This window comes from Phaseolus vulgaris, chromosome 5 (genome assembly GCF_051622355.1).
Source record: "Phaseolus vulgaris cultivar YP4 chromosome 5, ASM5162235v1, whole genome shotgun sequence".
NCBI classification, from domain to species: Eukaryota; Viridiplantae; Streptophyta; class Magnoliopsida; order Fabales; family Fabaceae; genus Phaseolus; species Phaseolus vulgaris.
This window is the reverse complement of record NC_143502.1, coordinates 3833634-3861045: the sequence shown is the minus strand read 5'-3', so window position 1 is coordinate 3861045 and position 27412 is coordinate 3833634. Positions and strand designations below refer to the sequence as shown.

The 27412-nt window shown below is 31.6% G+C and overlaps 1 protein-coding gene and 1 pseudogene across 2 annotated transcripts; one reads left to right on the top strand and one right to left on the bottom strand.

Moving 5' to 3' along the window:
• The first annotated feature begins 9900 nt into the window (after positions 1–9900).
• Positions 9901–13114, top strand: LOC137836217 (alpha-L-arabinofuranosidase 1). Its single transcript, XM_068645061.2, has 14 exons — positions 9901–10075; positions 10170–10430; positions 10566–10684; positions 10781–10934; positions 11046–11261; positions 11344–11389; positions 11465–11517; positions 11597–11741; positions 11842–11960; positions 12042–12113; positions 12205–12308; positions 12399–12455; positions 12542–12881; positions 12954–13114. Exons 1-14 carry the CDS (start codon positions 9938–9940, stop codon positions 13053–13055), a joined length of 1926 nt encoding a protein of 641 aa, XP_068501162.1. The 5' UTR covers positions 9901–9937; the 3' UTR covers positions 13056–13114.
• A 6050-nt stretch (positions 13115–19164) lies between these two features.
• On the bottom strand, positions 19165–24816 carry LOC137834887 (ribulose-1,5 bisphosphate carboxylase/oxygenase large subunit N-methyltransferase, chloroplastic-like; annotated as a pseudogene). The gene is made up of 6 exons (XR_016521155.1): positions 22654–24816; positions 22523–22551; positions 22164–22375; positions 21834–21959; positions 20158–20562; positions 19165–19701 (listed from the first exon to the last, which is right to left on the bottom strand). The product of XR_016521155.1 is annotated as a ribulose-1,5 bisphosphate carboxylase/oxygenase large subunit N-methyltransferase, chloroplastic-like (transcript).
• Positions 24817–27412: the final 2596 nt, after the last annotated feature.

The window sequence follows — 27412 nt, the reverse complement described above, 5'->3', positions numbered from 1 at the left end:
TCTGTTTTCATAATGTCATCGCATTTTCCGTGCTGACTCCATTGACGTATATAGTCTTTGTAATCGTGGTATGATAGGCAAATAAAACATTCTTTTTATCGGCACTCTTTTGTATGTTTTGTTCTGACCCTTTGGAGGAAGGTACCTGGGAAGACCACAAAATTTGCACTCATTTAATTCGATGTCGTCCTTGTAATACAACATGCATCCAGCCTCACAACAATCAATCTTGATAACCTTCAAGCCAAGAGTAGAGACAACTTTTTTTGCTTCATAATAAGTCTTGGGTATGCAATTCTCTGTTGGAGCTACATCAAGTAACATTTCAATGAAATAATCTAAACATTTTTCACTTGTGTGCCAATTGCTTCTAGCACCCAAAAGCCTTATGGCTATTGACAATTTAGACTCAGTTGCTCCATCATAAATGGGTTGATGAGCAGATGCTAACATATCATAAGGCTGAAAATCAAATTTCTACTATTCTAATAATTCATGTATAAGTAAAATGATTTGGGTAACAACCCGTAGATTGAAGAAAAATAGTTTTCGAAACTCAATTTTACAAAACAGTTTGATTTAAATTATAAATAAAGTTCTCAACTTAGATGAAACATTCACTAATTTTGATAAGAAATTACTTCAAATAGGCGTATGCAAAAGTGTATGAATGATCAAGTTTTGTTGTAAAGAAACACAAAATAAAAGACCCTAAACAAGCAATCATGTATCTGTACACAAATATCCAATTGTGAAGACAAAAACGAGATGGTATTTGTCTATTTTATTAAACACTGCACTATCAATTATTATAAGGAAAAAGAGAAGTGAAGACAAAAACTATTTGGTAGAATAATTAAGTTTCATTGACGGGATTCGTTTAATAATTTTATCCAGTGGCTTAAGAATAGAATTATTTACAACCATTTTTCAATACAACAAAAGTGGATGAATCCAAATTCAAAATCGGAAAGACGAAATTTAACATCTTTAAGAAACTGCGAAGGCTCTTATAAACGCGCGACATCATAATAATCCGTGACCCACGAGGCTCTTATAAACGCGCGACATCACAATAATCCAAACCAGCAATAATCAGACCAGAAACCAACAATAATCCAAACCAGCAATAATCCAAACCAGCAACCAAAACTCAATATCCAAATAAAAAATTAGTAAAATGTGAACCTGAGGAGGAGGCAGAGCTTGACCGGAGGTAGAGAAGGAAACGGAAGGAGAGTTGCACGCACGGAGGAAGCTCGACGCGGAGGGAGAACTTGACGCAGAGGAAGCTCAATGCGGTGGAAGCTCGTGCAGAGGAAGCTGGACGCGAAGGGGAAGCTCGAAGAGGAAGCTGAACGTGAAGGAAGCTCGCGCCGGAAATTGGGAAATTAGGTTTTCAAAGATTTGGGGGTTTTGAAAAACCGGGAACCCCAAAAAATTTCTATATACCCCAAATCAATTAAAACATTTTTTATATAAAAATATTTAAATTTAATATAAAAAAAATTAATTTCATTATATAACAAAAACTTTTATTAATTTATAAAAAACAATTTAATTTAATTTATACAATACAAAAATTAATTAAATTTACACAAAAATATTTAATTTAATTTATACAATAAATATTTACTTTAATTTATATAAAATAATTTAATTTAATTTCTACAACATAAAATTAATTTAAATTGTAAAAAAATATTATTTAATTTATATTAAATTTATAAAAAATATTTAATTTAATTTATACAATAATAAATGACTTTAACATCTACTACCACAAATATCAATGAATCCTATTATTGAAATTGCTCATGAGACTCTCATCATCCCTTCTAACTTATAATCCAAAATCTAATAATCAACTATATTCCATAATTTTAAGTTACTTTTATAACTATCACGAAATGACTCATATTTCTCAAATTGCTTATGATACTCTCTTTCAGCCTTTACAATGCACTTCTTAGTTCAACTCTTACCTTGACAATGGACTACGGTTATTAACTTCTTCCTGCTAGGGAGATGAGACCTAAACAACTATTGAAGTCTTCGTCTTCTTCCCTCGGTCGGGCAGATTGTTGGGTGCTTGACTGGGGTCTTTCTCATCTTCGTGCTTCTTTCCTCGGCTCTCGGTCTATGGCGAACACCGATGGGGGGTACCTGCGAAGGCACTCTGAAACTAAGTCAGTGAAGCGGGTGATCATTATTCTGGTAGGTGAACAGTAATAAATGACATACCTTTCTTCTTTGAATGTGTGCTGTGTATATTATTTTAATGGGCTGACCTTATTGGGTCTGATTAGTGGAGTGGATCTCCCTTAGGGTTGTATTACCTTATCCTTAATGACAGATTAACTTCACTGATCTTAGTTTCAGCGTTAACAGTAGTATGGGTTGGCCGACCGTGATGATTCCACTCGTCTCGGCCAACCTTCCATGGCACATAACTTATAATCCAAAATGTAATCATGAACTCTATTCCATGATTTTAAGTTCATTCTATATCACACCCAATCGAAACTTACTTATTTATGTTACGTTTATTAAAAACTAAGTCTACTAAATTTACTATGTCAAAGACCTATTATTTAGTATATTGGGAAAGTATATTAACACACTTATAAGGAATATTGCATATCTATCATCTCGTTACTTACTACATTATTATGTGCTTCAGTTGGAAAACATTAATTTCTTTTCGAAATCATACTAAGTAACTATAACAATGACATTTATAGAGCATGTAGTCAACTTTGGAACACTTTGAATATTGTATCAATCTAACAATTAAGAATAAGTTACTTACTCACGCACTTAATCTTAATATGTTTGTATCATATACATTTTCGCTAATTCATTAAGATGATCTTATGATTCATTTATGAGAAACATTTTTAGATCAAATTTATTCTCTATTTTTAAATACATCCATTACCATTTGCATTAATTAATTACTTCATCTTGAATTTATGTATATTTTATATAATATTTACAAAATTTAGCGCATTTTATTTTTTATTTTTTTTACTATTTTTTAATTAATTATTATTTTTCTATATGTTTTCAAATCTTTATAAACTTTTTAAGATAACTTCTTTTAAATAATTTTAAAATTAAACACTTCATCAATTTAATAAATGTAATTTAACTAACTTATATCATAATTTCAAAAATAAAATAGTTATAACAATATATAAATAAAATAAATTTAAAATAAATAACTTTTAAAATAATAAAATATTTTATATAACATTTAAATAATTTAAATATATATTTTCTTTTACTCAATTAATTTAATTTAATAAATTTAATTTAACTAATTTATATAAAAAATTGATAAATTTTATAATTTATTATAATATTAAAGAAATAATTTTAAAATAAATATAATAAAGAATTAAATATTAAAATATTTATTATAAATTAAATAAATTTAAATTTTAAAATCCTAAAAATGCGTGGGCCATTGCGGACACATATGCGTGGGCTTTGTGGCCGACGCAAAGCCCACGCATATGCGTGGGCCGCGGCCGACGCAAATTGATTTTCTCTTAAAAAAAATAATTAAATCCATTTGTGCGTCACTTTTGCGTCCAAGCTCATTCTTGCGTCGGCTTTTAGCCATTTTGGCCGACGAGACTAGTGTCTGCAAGTGGCCCATGCAAAAATTTGGAAGCTAATTTTTCATTTTTGCGTGGGCTTTTACCCATTTTGGCCGACGAGAGTAGAGTCCGCTACTGGCCGACGCAAGATTTTGGAAGCTATTTCTTAGTTTTCTTGTAGTGTGCACGAGTTTGTGAGATAAACTTCTTCTTAAATAATACGAGTTCTACAAATGAAAAATCGTCCTTGGGTGTACGAGATTCACATTGACTCAAGGCACAATGAATTGTCATATGCAAATCACATTGAACCGTGAATGAAAGTGCAAGTTGTAATCTTTAAATTCAAAGCAACATTAATTAATCATCCATCATTTCAATTGGGCATCTTGTGTATCGTATGATCCAAATATAAGTGTGACATGAAAGACATATTGTGTTTGATTTGTATTGGTTAGAAAAGCAAATGTCATCTTATTCAACTTGTAAACAATACACTTCCAAAGCGCAATGTTTTGGTCAAAGGAACACTACTTTGCAAGAGTGAATGACTACATTACATGTACATGTTTCACTATATTGTTATTTAATTTGATAAACTTACAAGTACCTATCATCTATAATGTATGACAACTTGTAGCACGTATGTTATTGTTGATATTTCTCGACAAGTGTACCGAATCAACTGTAATATAGTACTCTTTAAAGTACGAATGTCGAACCCACAGAGAACAATTCTAATTAAGATGTTCTGTTATAAAACTCATTGAGTATAGAAAATAATTTTGAGACTTTGTTCATAACCAAATTAAAGATTTCACAAATAACTCGGAGAGTTAGGGTTTGATTCAGGACGTAACAAAACCAACTTATCAAATATAGAGAAAGATACTTGGGATTGAATTGCGTTTATCTCAATCATTTGTATTTTGGAATAAAATAATACATAATACTCAAAACTACTTATTCTTGATGCTTAATTTAAAGTCATTCATCTTGATTCCTCACAGATGAAATTCATAAGATAATTTCTCAAACACTGATTCCTCAGATATTTAACAAATCATCCAACTTTAGGAACAAAATTATAATGCAATCAATAACCTGGAATCTATTCCTAGCATTACAAGTTATCAAGTATTTTCGTCTATTTCAGATCCTTAAAGGTACTTTCTAGTTAAATTTAAGGATCAAAATCAAGACTCTATTGATCAGACAGAATCAAGCAATAAGCATAAAACGAAAATACCAAGAACAAGTAGAAAAGAGAATTTTATATATGTATATATATATATATATCACCAAGAATACATATGATCAAGGTAAATTACATTCAATCCCAAGTTAGAAAGAACTTAGCCACTCATGACAGCTCCTCCAATCTTCATTCTTGATCTGGATTGCATAAGAAGGGCTGATCTGAGCAAGTTCTTCTCCTAAGAAGAGAGGTTTCTTCCCTTTCTCTCACTAGTCTCTCTCTATAAAAACCCAATCTTTTTCCACCGCTGGTTTTGAGTTATGATTCAGAATTTATATAATTAACTTTAGCTCAAGCTAGCCCGTTTTAGCTTAAGCTAGATCTTTCGGTGCATTTTTAGCTTGAGCTAGCGATTCTAGCCTGAGCTAGATCAGTCTGCACCTTTAATCAACTCTGGACAGTTTTAGCTTGAGCTAAATCCTCTAACTTGAGCTAAATCTTCTTGTGATCCAATTAAGTTTTTACTTTTTTTTTCTTTCAATGCCAACTTGAATACATTCTTTCAATGCTTCATATTCATCTTCAATTTACACAAAAATTGAGATTAAATTTCTTCATTTGTTTCTTGGTTCAAAAAATATATAATCAGATTCAATAATTCTCATATTAGGGTAATTTTCTTACATTAAGCAACAATTAAGTTCCAAAGTGTTCAATTTTCTCAATCATAAAAACTACACATTGGCACTTATCAGCTATGCGTTGTAATATGTATCATTAGAGAAGTTCAATGTCTTGAGAAAGTTGTTGGAATGCTTTTAATAATTTAAAACTTAAAGTAACTATGTTATATATATTTGTTTCAACCAACCAATGAAACACAACAATTTTTGAAATCATCAAAGTTACTTTTAGATTCATCAAACAAGTATTTGTGGGAAGTTTTGATTGGAGCACAACTTGTCTTATACATTGATATTCATAAGGTAATACTTTAAAGTTTGTACTAATTTTTTTTCTCTAAGAACTAGTATTCACACTCCTTCCATGCACTTTATAATAACAATACTAATTTGAATCTCTTTTACATCGGAGGTAGTTCTAAGGGCATCCAGAAGGCCGAGTTGAAGAGAAAATTGATAAAAAAAAGGGTATCTATTTTAATTTAATTGGTTTCTATTGATCAGTCTTGTTGTAACACAATGACTTTAAATCATTTCACTTTTACATTCTCACAGATTACAAAATGAAACAACCAACTCTTCGGGCAAAGTTGTCAATTTCTAATATCACAATTTCAGCAAGTTTTTGCTTGGATAAAACAAATACCTTTTGAAAAATGGACACAAGCATACGATGGAGGCAAGTGGTATGGCCACAAGACAACAAATTTAGTTGAGTGCATGAACTCTGTATTAAAGGGAACATGATCATTATCCATCTGTGTTTTTGCGAAGACAACTTTTGAAAGAACCAAATATTGGTTTATTGAACGAGGAACAAAGACACAGAGCATGTTACGAGCTTCCCATCAATATTCGAAAGATATTACTTCCTTTTTACCAAAAAATGAACAACAGTCTGCTATGTGTCATGTCCAAAGGTACAATAGAGAAAATTTAGAGTTTGTGGTGTGTGATTGTGGGGAGTTTCAAACTCTCTGCCTTCCATGTGCTCATGTTATCATTTTTTGTTCAACATGTAATTTACAACTAACAACATTCGTTGATCCTATATACAATCTGCAATATATTTTCAAGGCTTATGAAGTTCAATTTCATCTAGTTCGAAATCAAGATTATTGGTCTACTTATATGGGATCGAATTTCATCCTAGACTTTCACATGCGCGGTAAGAAATTAGTTCGACCAACAACTAATCGTATGCATAATGAAATTGATAAACTTAACAAATACTCTTATTGTAGAAATAAAAATCACAATAGAGCAAATTGTCCATGTTGTAGAATTTAAACTCTTACTATTTTATTTTTTTTGCTTTCTATAAGACAATTTCTTGAATTAAAATCACAATCTTTTCTTATGTGTTAATTGAAACTAATTTGAGTAAATTATATGCATATAATTATAATAAATTAATCTAAATAAATAAAAATAATATTTTTTACATATTAAACAATTTTTCATAACATTTTCAATATATTTCAAAAAATTTAGAGTATTATTCCATTCATTAGTCAAATAATTATAGATTTTAGTTGTAAGCATTATAGTTTTAGAGTTTCTCGGTTCATTATTTTGGATATATAATTTTCAATTTAAAATTTTCGGTTAAGGTTTCTAGTTAAAGTTTTTATTAAAATTACTGATAATTAAAGTTTTACATTAACATTCTCACTTTTAACTTTTCGATTAAAGTTTTAAATATTTTTTTAACGTCTCGGATTTAGAGTTTTACCAATTTAATTTGTTATCCTATACATTAAATTTAGTTTGATATTTTTATTAAAATACTTTAGTTATATTCTTTTATAGTATAAAACTATTACATAATTAATTTAACAATTTAAAATCATTCCATAAATCATTTAAATGTATTAACAACTAACAAAAAAAACAAAAATTATATTTAAAATATTTTTATAATATGCAGATTATATATATATATATATATATAAAAGCTTTAATATAGGATCTATACATTAATTTATTTTTAAAAAAATGTATTTAAAATGTACAAGTTTCTAATTAAAATTGTATTTTTCATATAAAAAAATTTATAAGTTATTTTAATCTTACTTTTAATTATAGTACGTCTTAAATATAATGTTTGTTTTACAAAATGGGTATAGGTGATTGACAAATTCTTTAAAGTTAAATCATATTTTAGGTATGCAATTTACACAATTATAAAATTATAAAAACATCAGCCAATTTCCAGAAATTCAAATTAAAATTACACTAGTTTGAGAAAGAAAACTGTGAACTTCTAAAACTATTACGATTGCCTAAAAAACTAAAATTTCAGTTTTAATCACAATAAAAAAAAATCAAATAAAAAAATAAAGAAGAAGAAAAATAATACTAAAGTACATATTTCATATTTATTACTATTTAAAAAACAAAAAATTAATTTATAATCATTCAAAAAAAGTCTAATTTTATAATATATAATTGTTCTCGCCGGTTAACCTGGGTGGAGCTCCGCTTCTAACATGTCTCTTTTGGAAATCTGTCATTCGTCTCCTGAATTGCACTGTTGATCACATTATGACCGATAAGAGCATAAAACAAAAGTAGTATGTAACTTTAGTCTAGCACTCAAAAATACTCTTGTAACAACTTTCTCTCATGAGAATCTTATATCAATTGAAAGCATAAAATAACAACAGAAAAACTACCTACTACGGGGCACCACTTATCTCTAGGCGTTAAGGAAAACATTTTGTTCACGTGGGCGCTCTTACTTATGGTGCAACGTTGTCTATTCACAATGCATGCAACTTGTTCTATCTCGTGCCCTAAAATGCACACTTAGGTCAAACGTGTTTATGTGACCTAGTCGTCACGTGCAACAATACCACTTTATGTTAAAAAATATAATTCACTAATAACCCTAAACTAACATAAAATATTACTTTAATTATTTTCCAACGATCTCAGGTAACTAGACCAAACTTATGACCCTCTTCATAAGTCCAATAGCCGAACTGACATACTCACACCCTAAACTCCAATTACTGAACGTTGAACACTCTGTCTACAAATCATTAACATTATCAATATTTATATAATTAATTTTTTATTTCTTTTATTTTTATCAATAAAAATAAATAAATTAAAGAAAACACTTCTATAATATCCAAATCTTTATACAATAATCAAAACTCAAGTACCTACTAACAAACCGAAAGTCACAAACAGAATTGAAAAGATGAATTAATGGTTGTTCACGTTCACTGATATTTAAAGCTGCACTATGCATCATATATTTGTGTAGATATGAGACCAACTGTAGACGGCCCTTACAAGCTGTCTTCAAATCAATTTTATTCCTACCAACTCTGCTGTCACATAAGAGAAAAATCATATAATTAATATGAAGCTAAGAACAAAATTACAATCATTCTCTAAAAAATTCATATATTAATTATTTCATCATTATTTTAATTAATTATTTATTTATTTATTCATTATTATAACTTTTTACTTATTCTTTTAAAAATACAGAGTAACCTAATATATTTTAATGATAATTAGCTGATGACTTAATTTATAAATATTTAATTTTATCATTTTTTAATTTTAAAATATCTAAAATTTTCTAATATTGTATTAACAGAGATTAATTTCAAATTTTGAATGTTTACACATATTTAAAACATAATTTTTTATATGGTAACCTCTTCCAAACTAAAAAGCATTATTTTATTTATTAAACATAAGAAAAAAAGATTTAAAGAATTTAAACTTTAAATCTCTCAACTTTAAAATAAAATTTTATTTTATCACATATGAATAATACTAGAAATGTTTAAAAAAAAACTAAAAAATTCCGTACTTAATTTGAATCAGAAATCAAGTAGGTTATTTCAACGGAGATTAATTTAAAACATTTTTTTACACGTATATTTAAAACAAAATTATTTATATAGTAATAATTATTAGCCTTTTCAAACTAAAAAAAATCATTATTTTATTTATTAAACATATATAATTCAAATTTCAATCTTTCCAATTTTTTTCTATTAAAATTTATTTTATATAAAAAAAATGCTGGCAGCTTTAGTTGGCCAAAATCCTCCAATATCCAATTGGAAATATCCAATAGATGACTCAACACATTATTGATGTTGGTTTAATTTCCATTTAGGATAAAATTGTAAATAATACACATGTTAAGATAATATGTTTTTTTTTAAAATTAATACATACTCTTTTCCGATTTCTATAAAAAATATCAATTATAAAAAAAAATATCATATATATATATAATGAGAGGTGCTTAGCAACTACTAAATCTTTACAAATATAATTTATAACACATGAATAATACTAGAAGTATTAAAATCAGAAACTGAATCGTACTTGTTTTCCTATAAATATAGTTATGGAAGAAGAAGCAACCAGATAAGAAAAGTGGGCACGAAAACAGAAAAAAAAAAAAAAAAATGATGTCTCTGAAGATCTTTCTGGTTTACTTGACATTCTTCACTGTTTACTGTTATGCTGATGAAACATCAACCTTGCATATAGATGCTTCCAAAGGAAGAAAAATTCCAGATACCTTCTTCGGAGCATTTTTTGAGGTGATTGAGTTTTGTTTAGATTCATTCGTAAACAATGTGAATTGTTAGAGTGTATGAAGAAGGTTTGATTGAATTGTGTTGGAATGTTTGGCAGGAAATCAACCATGCAGGTGCTGGGGGACTGTGGGGTGAGCTTGTGAGCAACAGAGGTTTCGAAGCTGGAGGGCAAAGTGTTCCCTCAACTATATTTCCATGGACAGTAGTTGGAGATGATTCAAGCATAGAGGTTTCAACCGATCGTAGCTCTTGCTTTGATCGAAACAAAGTTGCAGTGCGTATCAATGTTCTCTGTGATGGACCCAAATTTTGTCCACCTGGGGCTGTTGGTATCTCCAACCCTGGTTTTTGGGGCATGGTCAGTGCTTTTTCTTTCTTTTTTTAAGGCTTTTTGATAAAACTATTTGTGAAGTTGTGAGAACGTGAAGAAGTCGTGCCAACTTTCACCTCAACAACCCTTTTTTTTTAATGTTTGTTTAATGTTTTTCATCAGAATATTGAGAAAGCACACAAGTATAAAGTAGTGTTCTTTGTCAAAGCAAGTGGTTGGATTGATCTTGACGTCTCATTTATTGGATCTGATAACGAAACGTTGGCATCAAACAACATTAGGTATGCATTTATGATATGCACGATTATCCTTATAAACTACAATTATTTATTTTACACTGTGCTGTGCTGAGTTGTGTATTGGTGAAATGGTGGTAGGTCTTCTGATCAGAATGTTACAGAGTGGAGAAGAATGGAGAGTGTGCTTGAAGCAAAGGCCACAGACCACAATGCAAGTCTTCAAATAACAACCACCAAGAAAGGAGTGTTATGGTTAGACCAAGTTTCAGCCATGCCCTTAGACACATACAAGGTAAGTATGCATGGTGCATGCATCACGTGTTAGATTATGAAGAGAAGATGACATGGTCATGCATGCAATGCAATCTTTTGTTGTGACTGTGTTAGTATTGTGTTTCCACAGGGTCATGGTTTACGAAAGGACCTTGCTCAGATGGTGGCCGATCTTAAACCTAGATTTTTCAGATTCCCAGGTGGGTGTTTTGTGGAAGGAGGTTACATGAGAAACGCATTCAGATGGAAAGACAGTGTTGGAGCATGGGAGGAGAGACCAGGACACTATGGAGACGTTTGGGATTATTGGACTGATGATGGTTTTGGTTATTTCGAGGGCCTCCAAGTACACCTTCTTTCTTCTCTTTTTCTTCTTTCTTCTTCTTATTATCAATCCAAAGACTTATCATCTTTCTCCTTCCTTTCAGTTTTCTGAGGATATCGGTGCATTGCCAATCTGGGTGTTTAACAATGGTACATTTCGTTAACTAAAATTATCATTTAGTTTTTCACTCTGATTTCTTACTTCATCAAATATTTGGTTTATAGGTCTGAGCCTGAACGATGAAGTGGATACACCTCTTATAGCACCTTTTATTCAAGTGAGAGTTGCTTCACTTTATCTTTAGCAAAATTTGAGATTTGTAGTTGTAAATAGGAAGTTACTGGTTTTTGAAACAGGAAGCACTAGATGGACTTGAGTTTGCAAAAGGTTCAGCAAGATCAAAATGGGGATCTCTCAGGGCTTCCATGGGACATCCCGAGCCATTCGATTTGAGAATTGTTGCCATTGGAAACGAAGAGTGCGCCATGTCTAAGTATCGTGGTATTTACATGAGCTTTTCTTTTCTTTTCTTTTCTTTCCCTCTTTGATGTCTCTTTTTACCAAACATGAACACGAAACTGTTGGTTTTATTACTACACAGGAAACTACCTTAAATTTTATGATGCCATCAAGCACGCTTATCCAGATATCCAGATCATCTCAAACTGCGATGCCTCTCAAAAACCCTTGGACCATCCAGCAGATTTCTACGATTTTCATGTAACTTTTCTTCAACTTCTATTTTGTAACAATAATTATCCACAACAACCCTTTGTTAATGTTTTTGCATACCTTTTTTAGATTTATTCACACGCCAACGAGATGTTTTCTAAGCATACCATATTCGATGACGCACCACGATATGGTCCAAAGGTTTGAATATATATTTGAGTATTTATATTTATAATGATGTGATTATTAAATGGTTATGGTGAGAGAAGATGAAGTTTGATTATGCTGGCAGGCTTTTGTGAGTGAGTATGCTGTTTGGCAATCAGACGCTGGGAATGGAACTCTTCTGGCTGCCATAGCCGAAGCTGCATTCCTCATTGGATTGGAAAAGAATAGGTTGATCACATCTCATTTTCTTCATTCATGAATTATCTCATTTTCTTCTTCGCCATAACTGAATTGTTTTCTTCTTCTTCTTCAAAACAGTGATGTCGTCCACATGGTTTGCTATGCACCCCTCTTTGTAAACACCAACGACAAAAAGTGATTTTCTTATTCTTTTTCATTTCAACATTATTGTTGTATTGTTTCTATGGATTCATAGTGTTTAATTTTGAGTTACTGTGTAGGTGGACACCGGATGCAATTGTGTTTAACTCTCATGAAAGCTATGGAACTCCTAGCTATTGGCTTCAACATCTTTTCACCACTTCAAGCGGAGCCACTTTGCTTGATTCAACTCTTCAAACCTCTTCCAACTACATTGTTGCATCAGCAATTGAGTACACAAATGCTACAGACAAGAACAAGTACATGAGAGTGAAGGTGGTGAACTTTGGCAGTGATCCACAAAACTTCAGATTTTCTGTAACTGGACTGGATTCAAAGGTGCAATCATCTGGGGCAACCAAAACAGTGATCACAGGACCTAACGTGAAAGAAGAAAATTCCTTTTCAGAACCAAATAAGGTGAGTATTATACATATATTATATATGCACATACAACAAATGTGTATCTTCAATGGTTTGTTTGTAATGCAGATTGTGCCACAACACACTTCTCTGGAGAATGCTAGTGAAGACATGAATGTTTTACTTGCTCCTTATTCGATCACATCATTTGATCTTAGTTATATTATTTGATTTTCTCATCAAATAAATAATATATATATTTTCTTTTAATTTTTATTTATTCTAGTTTATTTCTTTTTATTATATTTGGCTTTATACATATGTTTTACCAATATGTTTACAATTTTTTCCTACCGTGAATCCTTTAAAAAATAATTTCTAAAACCCAAATTATGCCAAATATTTGTCAAAAAATGAGTTAGAATTTAAAAAATAAAAAGTGAGTTGATGATGCATTGATCTAAATTTAGTTAACAAAATCGACGACATTTTAATCAAGATGAGATTGAAAAAAATACAGATAAAAAAAAGTTCCAATTTTTAAAAAAATTTAAATGGAATTTGAAATTATTAATATGTTATAAAATTACTATAATAAGTTATTTATCCCATTATACACAAACCTTAAACGAATATGTTTTTAGAGGTAAATAAATGGTTTGATCTCTTTAAATTTGAACAATTTTTTAGGTTATTTGGAATGATTATTAATGAATGGACGGAAACAAAAAAGTTAAAAGATGGGAATGATAGTGTCATATAAAACTTCTTTAATATATTGGAGATGGTATTAATATTCTAGTATCTATGATCAAGTGTCATTTTTAAGTAATTAGAAATTCTAACAAAACTTATAAAGTGCAACTTAATGCTTTTTAATTCATATGTATTTTGTTTTTTTATAAGATTACTAAGACTTTGATTTTTATAGTTGCGTCCATGATATAAATTGTTATAAGTTTTATTGAATTTGTTTACAAATTTTACTATATATATACACTAATATAAAATATTAAATAAAAACTAATTTTAAATACTAAAATAATTAGTTACTATATCAATTAAATTAAAAACAGTTTTATAAACTAAAAAATTATTATATCTAAAATAGTTTTTATTATTAATAAAAATTTATAAAATAGTTTTTAAATGGTATATAATAATTAGTTACCAAGGATTTAGCCACTAACTACTTTATATTCTAAATAGTTTCTACTATACAATCATTTCGTAAACTCATTTGGTCTTCATATATATTCTTTGAAAAAAAAAATTATGGATGACTACCTACAGATCAGCACATTCACCGTATAGGTATTTGTGAAGAGCAGGAGGAATCTATTCACCATTTATTTTTTTAAATGTCTTAATGTTATGTATATTTGGAGTTGGGTTCGGCAAATTTTCCTTATTTCTCATTTCTCTAATGTGGATGATCTCCTTTCTTTTATTACCAGTGATGGTAGTCATTTGGTTAATTTGAATAAACTTGTGATAACTTTTTCTATTTGGATGATATGGCATATAAGAAATTATGTTATATTTCAGGTTAAAATTGATTTTCTAGGGCCATTTCGGTTATTAAGATTTCACTTGTCTAATGGATAATTCGTCTAAAAGTTCTATGTGAAATTATATGTTTGATTTCAATGTGCTTAAGCTTTTTGGTATATTACTCATAGTATTAGAGTTTTATCTCCTCTTCCTGTTCAATGAGAGTTTCCTTCTCCAAGTTGGGTTAAAATAAACATTGATGTTGCTATTAGGGGTTCTCCTGGTCTTACTGCTTGTGGTGGTATTTTTTGTAGGAGTATGGGGGGATTTATTGGTGGTTTCTCTATTTTCCTTCATGTTCAAATTGCTTTGCTTGCTGATTTTATGGAGTTATATATGCTATTGAACAAACTCAAAAGATGGGTCTTATTAGTTTATGGCTTAAATGCGATTTTGCCTTGGTTTGTGCTGCATTTACTACTAGGACTAATGTTCCTTGGATGCTTTGTAATAGGTGGAACACATGTCTTAATTATTGCGAGAAAATTAGGTTTAGGGTTTCTCACAATTTTCGTGAAGGAAATACTTGTGCTAATAAGCTTGCTAACTTAGGCTTTATTATTCATAGATAGTATTTTCATTGGTATCATATATTATATGAGTTTTGGTCCAATCCCCCCATATTACCTTTTACCAGTTATCTATTACCTTTTACCCATTACCTTTAATCTATTACCTTTTACCCATTATCTGCTACCTGCTACCTTTTATCTTTTACCTTTTACCTGTTATGTTATGTCTTACCTGTTACCTGTTTACCTGTTTACCTGCCTACCTGTTTACCTGCCTACCTGTTTACTTACCTACCTGTTTACCTGTTTACCTGTTTACCTGTTTACCTGCCTACCTGTTTACCTGCCTACCTGTTTACCTGCCTACCTGTTTACCTACCTACCTCTGTTACCTGTTACCTGTTACCTGTTACTTGTTACCTGTTACTTAGTACATGTTACCTGTTACCTGTTACCTGCTACTTAGTACATGTTACCTGTTACTTAGTACATGTTACCTGTTACTTAGTACATGTTACTTGTTACTTAGTACATGTTACTTGTTACCTGTTACCTGCTACCTGTTACCTGCTCTGCTACCTGCTCCTCATTACCTGTTATCTCCTACCTACTACATGTTACCTACTACCTGTTACCTACTGCCTGTTACCTTCTACCTGTTACCTGTTACCTGTTACTTGTTACTTGTTACCTGTTTGCTACTTAGTACCTGTTACCTGCTACTTAGTACATGTTACCTTTTACCTGCTACCTGCTACCTGCTACCTGCTACCTGTTACCTGCTACCTGCTACCTGTTACATGTTACCTGCTACCTGCTACCTGCTACCTGCTACCTGCTACCTGCTACCTGCTACCTGCTACCTGCTACCTGCTACCTGCTACCTGCTACCTGCTACCTGCTACCTGCTACCTGCTACCTGCTACCTGCTACCTGCTCTGCTCCCTGCTCCCTGCTACCTGCTCTGCTACTTGCTACTTGTTTCTCATTACCTGTTATCTCCTACCTACTACTTGTTACCTATTACCTGCTACCTGTTACATGTTACTTGTTACATGCCTGCTCCATACTACCTACTACCTGTTGTCTGCTACATACTACTTGCTAACTGCTACCTATTACATGTTATCTGTTACCTGGTACCTCTCTTATCAACTACCTGTTACTTGCAAACTGTTACCTGATAATTGCTACCTGTTACTTCCCACCTACTACCTACTACCTGCAAATTGCTACCTGCTACTTGTTACCTTCCTACCTGTTATCTGCTACTTGTTACCTTCCTACCTGTTATCTGCTACATGTTACCTGTTACTTGTTACTTGTTACCTTCCTACCTGTTACATGTTCCTTGTACTTGTTACATGTTACCTTCCTACATGTTACCTGTTACCCTGTTACCTTCCTATATGTTACCTGTTACCTGTTACATTTTACATGTTCTACTACCTGCTACCTGCTACCTGCTACCTGTTACATGTTCCGCTACCTACTACCTGTTACATGTTCCGCTACCTGCTACCTGTTACATGTTCTGCTACCTGCTACCTGTTACATGTTCTGCTACCTGTTACTTACTACTTGATACTTTTTACCTGCTACCTGATATTTGTTACATGTTTTGCTACCTGCTACCTTTTACTTACTACCTACTACCTGCTACCTACTACCTACTACCTACTACCTACTACCTACTACCTACTACGTCCTACGTCCTACGTCCTACGTCCTACGTCCTACCTGCTACGTCCTACATGTTACCTGCTACATGTTACCTGTTATTTGTTACCTTTTACCTATTCTGCTACCTGCTACCTGTTATATGTTACTTTTTACCTGCTACCTACTACGTGCTACGTGCTACCTGTTACCTACTACTTGATACCTTTTACCTGCTACTTGTTACGTGTTACTTGTTACCTGCTACATGCTACCTATTACCTCTACTAGTTACATGCCACATGTTACTTGCTACTTGCTACATTCTACCTGTTACCTACTACATGTTACCTGCCACCTGCCAACTGCTACATGCTACCTACTACATGTTACTTGCTACGTGTTCCTTATTACATGTTACCTCATACCTATTACTTGTTACCTATTACCTGCTACTTGCTACCTGTTACATGTTACATGTCTGCTCCATACTACCTACTACCTGTTGCCTGCTACCTACTACCTGTTACCTGCTACCTATTACATGTTATCTGTTACCTGGTACCTCTCTTATCAACTACCTGTTACTTGCAAACTGTTACCTGATAATTGCTACCTGTTACTTCCCACCTACTACCTACTACCTGCAAATTGCTACCTGCTACTTGTTACCTTCCTACCTGTTATCTGCTACTTGTTACCTTCCTACCTGTTATCTGCTACATGTTACCTGTTACTTGTTACTTGTTACCTTCCTACCTGTTACATGTTCCTTGTACTTGTTACATGTTACCTTCCTACATGTTACCTGTTACCCTGTTACCTTCCTATATGTTACCTGTTACCTTCCTATATGTTACCTGTTACCTGTTACATTTTACCTGTTACATTTTACATGTTCTACTACCTGCTACCTGCTACCTGCTACCTGTTACATGTTCCGCTACCTACTACCTGTTACATGTTCCGCTACCTGCTACCTGTTACATGTTCTGCTACCTGCTACCTGTTACATGTTCTGCTACCTGTTACTTACTACTTGATACTTTTTACCTGCTACCTGATATTTGTTACATGTTTTGCTACCTGCTACCTTTTACTTACTACCTACTACCTGCTACCTACTACCTACTACCTACTACCTACTACCTACTACCTACTACGTCCTACGTCCTACGTCCTACGTCTTACGTCCTACGTCCTACGTCCTACGTCCTACCTGCTACGTCCTACATGTTACCTGCTACATGTTACCTGTTATTTGTTACCTTTTACCTATTATGCTACCTGCTACCTGTTATATGTTACTTTTTACCTGCTACCTACTACGTGCTACGTGCTACCTGTTACCTACTACTTGATACCTTTTACCTGCTACTTGTTACGTGTTACTTGTTACCTGCTACATGCTACCTATTACCTCTACTAGTTACATGCCACATGTTACTTGTTACTTGCTACATTCTACCTGTTACCTACTACATGTTACCTGTCACCTGCCAACTGCTACATGCTACCTACTACATGTTACTTGCTACGTGTTCCTTATTACATGTTACCTCATACCTATTACTTGTTACCTATTACCTGCTACTTGCTACCTGTTACATGTTACATGTCTGCTCCATACTACCTACTACCTGTTGCCTGCTACCTACTACCTGTTACCTGCTACCTATTACATGCTATCGGTTACCTGGTACCTCTCCTATCTACTACTTGCTACCTGCAAATTGTTACCTGATAATTGCTACCTGTTACTTCCTACCTACTATCCCGAGGCACTATCTTTTATTCATTTTTATTATTACTTATTCACAATCTTCAAACACAGAGAAACTTCAATTAGAATAACATTGAAAGAGGAAGACATTGAACCCTGAGACACTATTTCACGTGCACGTATCACTAACATGCTTACCTTATTTTAATTTATAATAATTCAATTTTTTTCCCTTATTATTATTTTGTATATTTTTTAGTATTTTGCCTAATATATTTTTGTTATAGGGTGGATTTCTAGTTTTCTTTGTGGAGTAATGCATAAGGTTTGTCCTATTCAAAAAAAAATTATATGAATATTTTCTATAATCTCTACCTACATACGATTCCTCTTTATAACTGGAGGTTTTATTTTATTTTATTTGTTTCATTTTATTCTTATAACAACATTCCTTTCATTCTATTAATTATCATGTATATTTCGTAATTGTATAGAGAAAAATAATTTAAGAAGCACTTTTTAATTCTTTTTACTTGATCCTTATTGAATAAAATTTCAATTTTTGAAAAGTATTTTGGTCATCCAATAATAAGGATTTCCTTTTTCTCAAATAAAAGATTTGAAGACCTATTGACTCTAATAACAGATTAGATAATGAATCATTCAAACCTTTCAATTCATAGATGTGAATCTCGAACCTATGAATGGAGATACCTTTTATTATTCTATTTTGCTCTATTTTCTTTTGTGTGCTTATTGTTATCACAAGTATCCATTTTGTATCTCCACGTGGGAATTAGTTTTAATTTTCCCAACAAAAAGTAAGAATCTAAGGCCATTGAATGAGACACCAACAATTAAGATTGTGATTAAAGATATCTTAATTGTTGATTTTCTAACCGACAGGTATAGCATCTCATTGTACTCTCTTAAGTGAATTTCTCACTTTAGAAGAGCCAATTTCACATGTAAGATAGTTTACTTGTACCATTATAAGTTGAAACTAATGTGCACATTAACCTTACATAAAACTCAACTTCTAGCCTTTATCTGTTTCCATTTTAACTTATTTTATAAAATAAATCTATATATATATATATATATATATATATATTAATTGTGATATGTTTGTATCTACTCACTTAAGGCAGTTTTCTGTTCACTTGCACGTTTTGTTTTGGATATTAATAACATAGATAGTTGTCCCACGACCATGAACATCTTGGTTGCCTCATCTTTTATCACCATTTTCCCCGCAAAGTCCAAGGTCCTTGAGCCTCCTTTCTTGATAATATTCTAACTCGGCCAATTCCAATTCTTTCTCCTTAAAGATCTCGTCAATTTGCTGCAGGAGCTGCTTCTCCCCTTCTCTAATTCCCACTGCTATAGCAAGTCTTGAATCTAGCTTTGCTGCTTTCAACTTTTGATCCTGCCATTCACGTGCTTTGTTAGTTATTTGTAGAGCTCAATCAGCATCAAAATTGTCACAATTTAGGTTCCTTTCGATTGGGAGGAAAGAAAGTGGTTTGAGAAAAATAAATGAATATGAATTGGAGAGAATATGGAAGTAAAGAAAATTTTAAAATTTTCTTTCTAAAAGACGGTTTTTTTTGTTCCTTTGCTTTCCACATTCTTTCCCATCAAACAAATGAAAATGCTTTATAGTCCATATTTTTTCTCCTCTCTTCCACACACACTGTGAATGTGCATTGTAAGATGTCATGTGGTTCCTCGAGAAGTGTCCGTGATAAGGATATAATGATACCTTATCCAGTATAAGGTGTCCTATAAATGGGATATAGAGATACTTTATACCTATAAACAAGAGGGCAATGTTTTAATGTGCATGGTTTTCCTCCCCTAAAGTAATATATACAAATCATACCTCTTCAATGGTTGTATGATAAGCAGCAAGGGCAGTTTTGCAGGTCTCTCTAATCACTCTGCATATTAGCTCTTCATTGTCACGGCTCACAGGCAATTCAAGATGACCCCAAATGGAATTTCTAAATATTGACACCTAAAGGAAAGCATCAGTGCCACCTAGAGCTACTAGTCTCAGATATGGAAGCAGCCCTGGTGGAAGTGGAAGGTTGTAGAAGATGTCAAAGTATGCTGTCTCACCAAAACCATTGGACTCAGCAATGTCCAGTTTGTCACCAAAAAAGGGGTCTGATTCAGATATCTGCAGTGTCAAGGTATATGCATTCCGGTCTGAATTTGGTTCAATGAAACCGTAGTCCAGAGCCAGCTTGACATTGCTTTTATTCAAATCATATTGGATAAACACCTACAGTAAAAAGTTCCTTCCATTGTTATGTGTAAGTATATTCCATTGCATTTTATGTCACCAATTGCACGGATCCTTCTTCCAAATACATCATTGACAGAGTTCTCCTCAAGGACTTGTACAGAATAAAAAGAAAAAATGACATGAAATTCTTCGACAGATTATTAGCTTAAGCAACAAGTAAAACATTAAAGATGTAGAGAAACTGATGAGAGAAGTTTTACAATTTGTTCATGCATAAGCAAATTTTAAGTTATGGAGAAGTACATTTCATTTTCTTCTTATTTCTTTTTCTCTTTGAAAATTCTTACGGAAAAGTTTGCTCAAACATGTCCTGGTTCGAAACACACTTCTTTTTCCTTTTTACTAATAAGAGCTGGCTTGATAGTTCATATATAAGCTTCTTAGATACTATCTTGCCCCTATCGGCTAAAACTCCTTACATGGACATTGATACATTTATTATGAAAGTATATAATAGGTTTTTTTAACGAAAATGATGCAATTTTACAAAGAAATTACCAAAATTGGCTATTTTTAGAAAATTTATTCATATGGGTAAATCATGCCACGAAACCTCATTGTGAAGAAGTTGTGCAAGTAGGATATGACCTTAGATTTGTGTCACTAGGAGGAAAAGTTGTGTTACACGAGTTTGATTCATTTGTTTTCTTTTTATTTTAGATGAAGTTTACACAAAAGACATGACTCCGATTGTTTATATATAAGTCATGCACCCTTTACACATTATGTATAAATAAGTTTGTTTGCTTTTATTAAAACAATTATTGAAATAGTAGATGTTGATATCACTTCACATTGTGTTTAGATAAAAAAAATTCAAACTACCATATTAAAATTTGGAACATTTTATTTGAAATAATTGATAACAATTCTATTTTTTTATTCATGTTTTAAGTTAACATTATAACAATTTACATTAACCTCCATAATAATTTATTTATAACTATTATAATCAAATTACAATAAAACAATTGTTGTGCATCAAACTATATATTAGAGATCGTGTCAGTGTTATACCACTTCATTTAAATTAAAAAAAAAACTTAGATTAAGATTAATCAAAATAGTGAGTCAAACACAGATTCTCCACACGAATTCTCTGAATTGTTCACAATAAAATCGTGTTATTTTGGAACGATTATAAGGTAAATTTCTTAAAAACTATCAATTTCGATAAATTCTTGGTAAAATTGCATCATGGTTAAAAGATGAGAAAAGAAAAAAAATTAGACGCAAGGGTACTTTACCTGGTCCTCAGCCTTGAGGGAAAGGGGGCTCCTTAGGGAAAATAGGTAATCCCAGGAGAAAAGGCCTGCTGCTCCTTTAATTTCATAAGCATGATCTTCTGTAGTCACACTGGCACTATGGTTTATCTGATCCACAAATTCAATTTGGAATATACAATATCAGACACAAAACGAGTAAAAGTTGGTATTCCTGTAATATCTACTCATTTCACAGTTAATCCTCTTAAAATGACAGATTTTTCTTCATTTGATCTCCAAACAATTAAATTGATATGCTCATGTTTATCTCTCTGCTCATGACAGAAAGAGAGAAAATGAAAAGGACCTTACCAAGTCAGCAAATGGAATCACAACTAGATTTTCATTGCAAAGGCGAGAAATTGCCCTTGATCTTAGAATTCCAAATGCCCAGAAAAAATCATCAATTGTAATAGGAGAAGGGAAAAGCTTCCTATTAGGGAGTATAATTTCTTCTTCCAGTCTCCTAAATTCGCTCTTTACATACTCTTTCACACTCAGTGTTGTGCTCAGAAGTTGAGTCCCTATACGAATCAGTTGAATCAGTAGTACTGAAAACCTCAGCACAAAACAAGCATTTCCAATGGTAACTACTCCAAAGCACAATCTTTTCACCATTTATTTACATTATTTTGCATTAAAACATTGACACAACCAAGTAACTAACTAACCTTGTAGCTCTGAGAGCTCCTCCTCTGACCTGCACTGGAATAACCAATTTACTAACTAAATCAACCAACCACATGGAAACAACCAAAATCCCCATTAAGCATGTTTAACAAGCAAACCAAAAGAACCCCACCAATATATAGTAGAGCCAGTTTCCTTGGGCAGAATACTGAAGTAGTGCTTCCAAAGAGAATCATCATTTGACCTCTCTCTTATCAGAAACAACGCAACAGCCAACCAAGGCTTCAATCCACTACACACTTTCCCAATCTCTGAAGCTGCCACAGCATCAGGGTTAATCCATAGCCTCTTGGGCACCTGTAACACAACCTCATTCCTAGAAATGTCTTTTGAGTGCAACCAATCCTAGGCCTTCTGGCCCCATACCAGGCTTCACTGGTGTTTAGCGAGAGACAACACCCTCTTCCTTGAGCCACAGCCAGAAAGTGTCAACTGCTGGAGGCACTGATATCTCAGTTCCCAGAGAAGCTACACATTTGGCAGAGAGTGGGGTTTTTAGGTGTAGAGGAGACCCCTTGGCTGCAAAGGGGAAGAAGTTTGTGCCTTGAAAAAAGAGAAGCAGAACCTGAACATGCAGGAAAGACACTAGCCATTTTTCTCTGGTTACTGCTTTTGTATATTGTGCTGTGTTGTGTTTCTAAGACCAGACTTCGATCCTCTCCTACGTTGCGGATGTGGATAAGATTCTTTCCATCTTGCTGCTGCTATTTATTGGGACCTGGCCTGGATATTCTCAATATCTACAGCCATTTTCTCCACATATTGGGACCTTGGCATAGATTCCAAGAACCGATGGCTCAGAGACAAACTCCTACTCCCTCATAAAAGTGTCTATTTCGCAGCTATGGTATGAACTTAACAACGGGAACAAAAACTTATTCGACTTGGATATTTTCCAAGATGTTTATGTTGAATTTCTGCTTTTCTTTCTAAAAAATAATCTACACACTCAGATTGTAGTTTGAATTGTCGCTGCTTGTATAAACTATGTTAAACAAAAATTTAATTGTTACTTAAACATAGGTCTATGCTAATAATATGATGTTTCTGTGAAGAATCCAAATTTGTGTTTGAGTTCGACATTAAGTAGAAATGAGAAATGCTAATAATACAATGTTACTGTGAAGAATCTAAGTATGTGTTTGAGTTATGATAAAGTTGAGCAAAACAAAAAACTCTTTATCTTAAACACATTATAATATCTTACATGGGTTACTTATAGCTGAACTTTTATATGAACAAATTTAAAAAGTGAATTTGGAGAAACTAATATGAGAGAGTTTCTTAAATTACTTATTTTCTTCTATTGAAAAAATTCACTTAAACATACTCTCATAGTATATATACCATTCTCATTAGACAATATGGATTGCTTTTTTAGTGAGTTTTATTTGTGGAAGTTGATGATTTGTTGAAACCATACACAGGTGCTGAATGTCTTGTTAAGGTTTGCATGGTTACAGACAATATTGAATTTCAAATTATCCTTGCATAGACAAGCCATGATCAGCATTGTTGGCAGCTTAGAGATCATTCGTCGTGGCATGTAAAACTTCTTTAGGTAACCAAAGCCAAACTATTTATTTATTTCAAAATGGAAATGGAAATACAACAGAACTACAAGAGTTAAAGCAGAAATCCTGCTTTAGGTTTAAGAATCAGGCTAAAAAAACTAATAAGAGAAAAAAAATGGTAAAATGAATCAAACCTCTTTCATAAGCTAAAATCAACTTTTTCATTTTTACCTGTATTAAAGTTAAATGAGTTGTAACTTACTTTTGGTCTTGCTGGGAATTTACGTTTTCCTTTTCCAATTCAACAATGGCCTGTTCTTCGGCGAGCTTCTCAGCGCGGAGGAGGGGCTCGTAGTAGTCGGAGTGGGCGTCCATACACTGCTTCAAGGCGGCGGTGACATGGGCGCACTTCTCGAGGAGGTCATCGTCGTTGGTCTCGGCTTCTTGGACGCACTTCTCCCATCCGATGAAGGCGTCGCGGCAGCCGCCCCCTTTCATGAAGAGGCAGAACCCGCACTCTCCTTCTTCTTCCTCTTCCTCTTCCTCTGCTTGGGGGGGCTCCGAACCTGCCGGATCGGCGAGGAGATCCTGCGCTTTCGCACCGGATTGTTCCTTCGGAGCTTCCTTCGGAACTTCCTTCGGAGGTGTGGACATGGTGTCGCAAGATAAAACAAACACCGACAATAAGAAGAAGGAAAGAGAGAACAGATGCTATGCTCTCCTTAAAACTTCCTTAAACCCTCTAAATTTTAAAACCTAAAACCCTTGTCTCTGCTTCTATAACAACCATTCACTATTTATATATTTATATTTACTATAATCTCAGTCACTGTTTAAACAAAATTAATATTGAAATTGAATTCAAAGATTAGACAACAAAATATTAAAAGAAATAATCTATATGGTATTCCTCTTTTGCTTCTCGTATATATATTTTATTTTATTTTTTATCTTTATATATTAATATTTTATTTTATTTCTATTATATTCTTATAAAAATAATTTATTTTATTATTTTACAGATTTATATCTTTTTTCTTTTATCTATACCATGGGTTTTCATTTTATTTTATTCTAATTTTATCTTTGTACTTATATTTTATTTTATTATTTTAAAAATATATGAAACGGAATATTTGTCATTTTGACTTTTTATTTTTTCTATATCAATAAAGGGATTTTTTTTAATAGATTCATATATATATATATATATATATATTTCTTATTTTATTTTATTTCTATTTTATTCTTATAAAAATATTTTATTTTATTATTTTACAAATCTATATCTTTTTTCTTTTATCTATATATTCTATATATACCTGATTCCCCTTTTTTAATTGTTTTCGGTATATATTTTTTTTTTCTTATTTTTTTATATATTAATTTTTATTTTTATTTTATATTTTATTCTTATAGAAATATTTTATTATATTATTTTACAGATTTATTTTTTTTTTCTTTTATCTATACCTATATATAAAAGGAATTTTTCTATTAACTTTTATTTTATTTTATTTTATTTTAATTTTATCTTTATATTTATATTTTATTTTATTATTTTAAAAGTATATGAGAGGAGGATATTTATTATTTTGTGACTTCTTTTTTAAAAATAAAATTTTAAATTTTAAATTTTGAATTTTGAATTTTAATATAAGTGTACAAATAATAACATGGTTTAATATATAAATGAAAATATAAGAAATGTGAAATGCATAAAAAAGAAATTATATATTGTTTTGAGTTCGATTCGTTGATGATTTCAAATCAAACCTTCAAAATGCATAAAAAAGAAATTAAAAATTGTTTTGTTTTGTTCCCTTTGTCCATTATGTTTTCTTCACAAATTTATATAAAGGTGCATATATATTTTTATGATTTATTAACAAGTTTTTAAAATGGAAAAAAAACTACAAACTAAAAAAATAATTATATATTTAAAATTTTAAAAACATTAAAGACTAAAATATATCTCAAACTGGACTTAAGTTTCTCGTTTCATGATTTTCCTTCTCCTTTGTAATGAATTTAATTTAAATATGTTAATAATATAAAACAGTTATATTATCATTCCATTATAAATGTATGATAAAATTATTATTTTAAAATAATTAATTTAAAGTCATACTACACAGTAGTACATTGAAAACCAAAATTTCTTCAAATTAATATTTATATCATAATTTAATTATAAAAGTTTACATACTCATTGAATATATTTTTTTAAGTTATTAATTTGGTGAGATTTTTTATTTTTGAGTTGAGTTTTGGATATTAATAAGTAATCAATTATGCATTATAGTCTTATCTTTAAAGAGTTTTATCATGCACTTGTAATCCGTAACACCCAAACAAATACATCTAATTATTATAATACAAGTTTTACATATCTCTTAAAAAAAAATTCAAAACATTCCTAATACATTATTAAAGCTTATATAAATACAAATATTTACAATATAAGTTTCAAAACAATATCATAAAGTCTCTCAAACTTTCTGACACCTATATGATCATCTGCTCGTATACATAGTACAATCATCATAATTCACAACACAACCAAAAAAGTAAAAAGTAAGGGTAAGCTAGTAAAAATAAAATTTTATAATATACACAATTAAATCAAAAGAGAAAACCAAATTACATGGATCAATTTCTCAATTATTTAATCATCTTCAAATCCCAACATAAAACAATCACATAAACCCACATGGATCTACACTTCCAGGATATTCAACAAACATAATAATAATTGACGCGCCTTCCAGAAGACTCGTATTAAGTAAGTAGTAAGTCCTACTAGAGACTAACACCTGATCCAAAGATTACCAACGAATCCAAGAGAAATGATCAATGTAAGTTCAATACAATCCAAGTCGTGCATCTCATATGTCACGGTGTGCATGAACTCCCCATCAGCTTCTCACCACATGATATCTTAGTCTATGTGACTTAGATCATCAATGAAGCTCTCAGAGATCTTTGTTACTAAATAGGCTTCAATACTTAATACACAAACAAACATCAGTTCATACATTATTTCATATCATTCTCATAATACAATATCATTCAAAACGCGATCCACAATATTCAAAAGTCTATTTAACAATAAAAAAAATAACACTTAAATACTAAACCATCAAAATATAATATTTCTACAATTTTTAAATAATATATGAACAACAACACAATATATAAACACACAACATCCCTGTAAAAGAAATTGAATATTGGGACCACGTCCCCTCCACAACCTCTAGAATTTTGTTCTCTTAGTCTGGATAAACTTCAAAATTTAAGGGCCTAATGCAAGTTATCCAAACAGAACATAATTTCAGTATATAGTAAAATAAG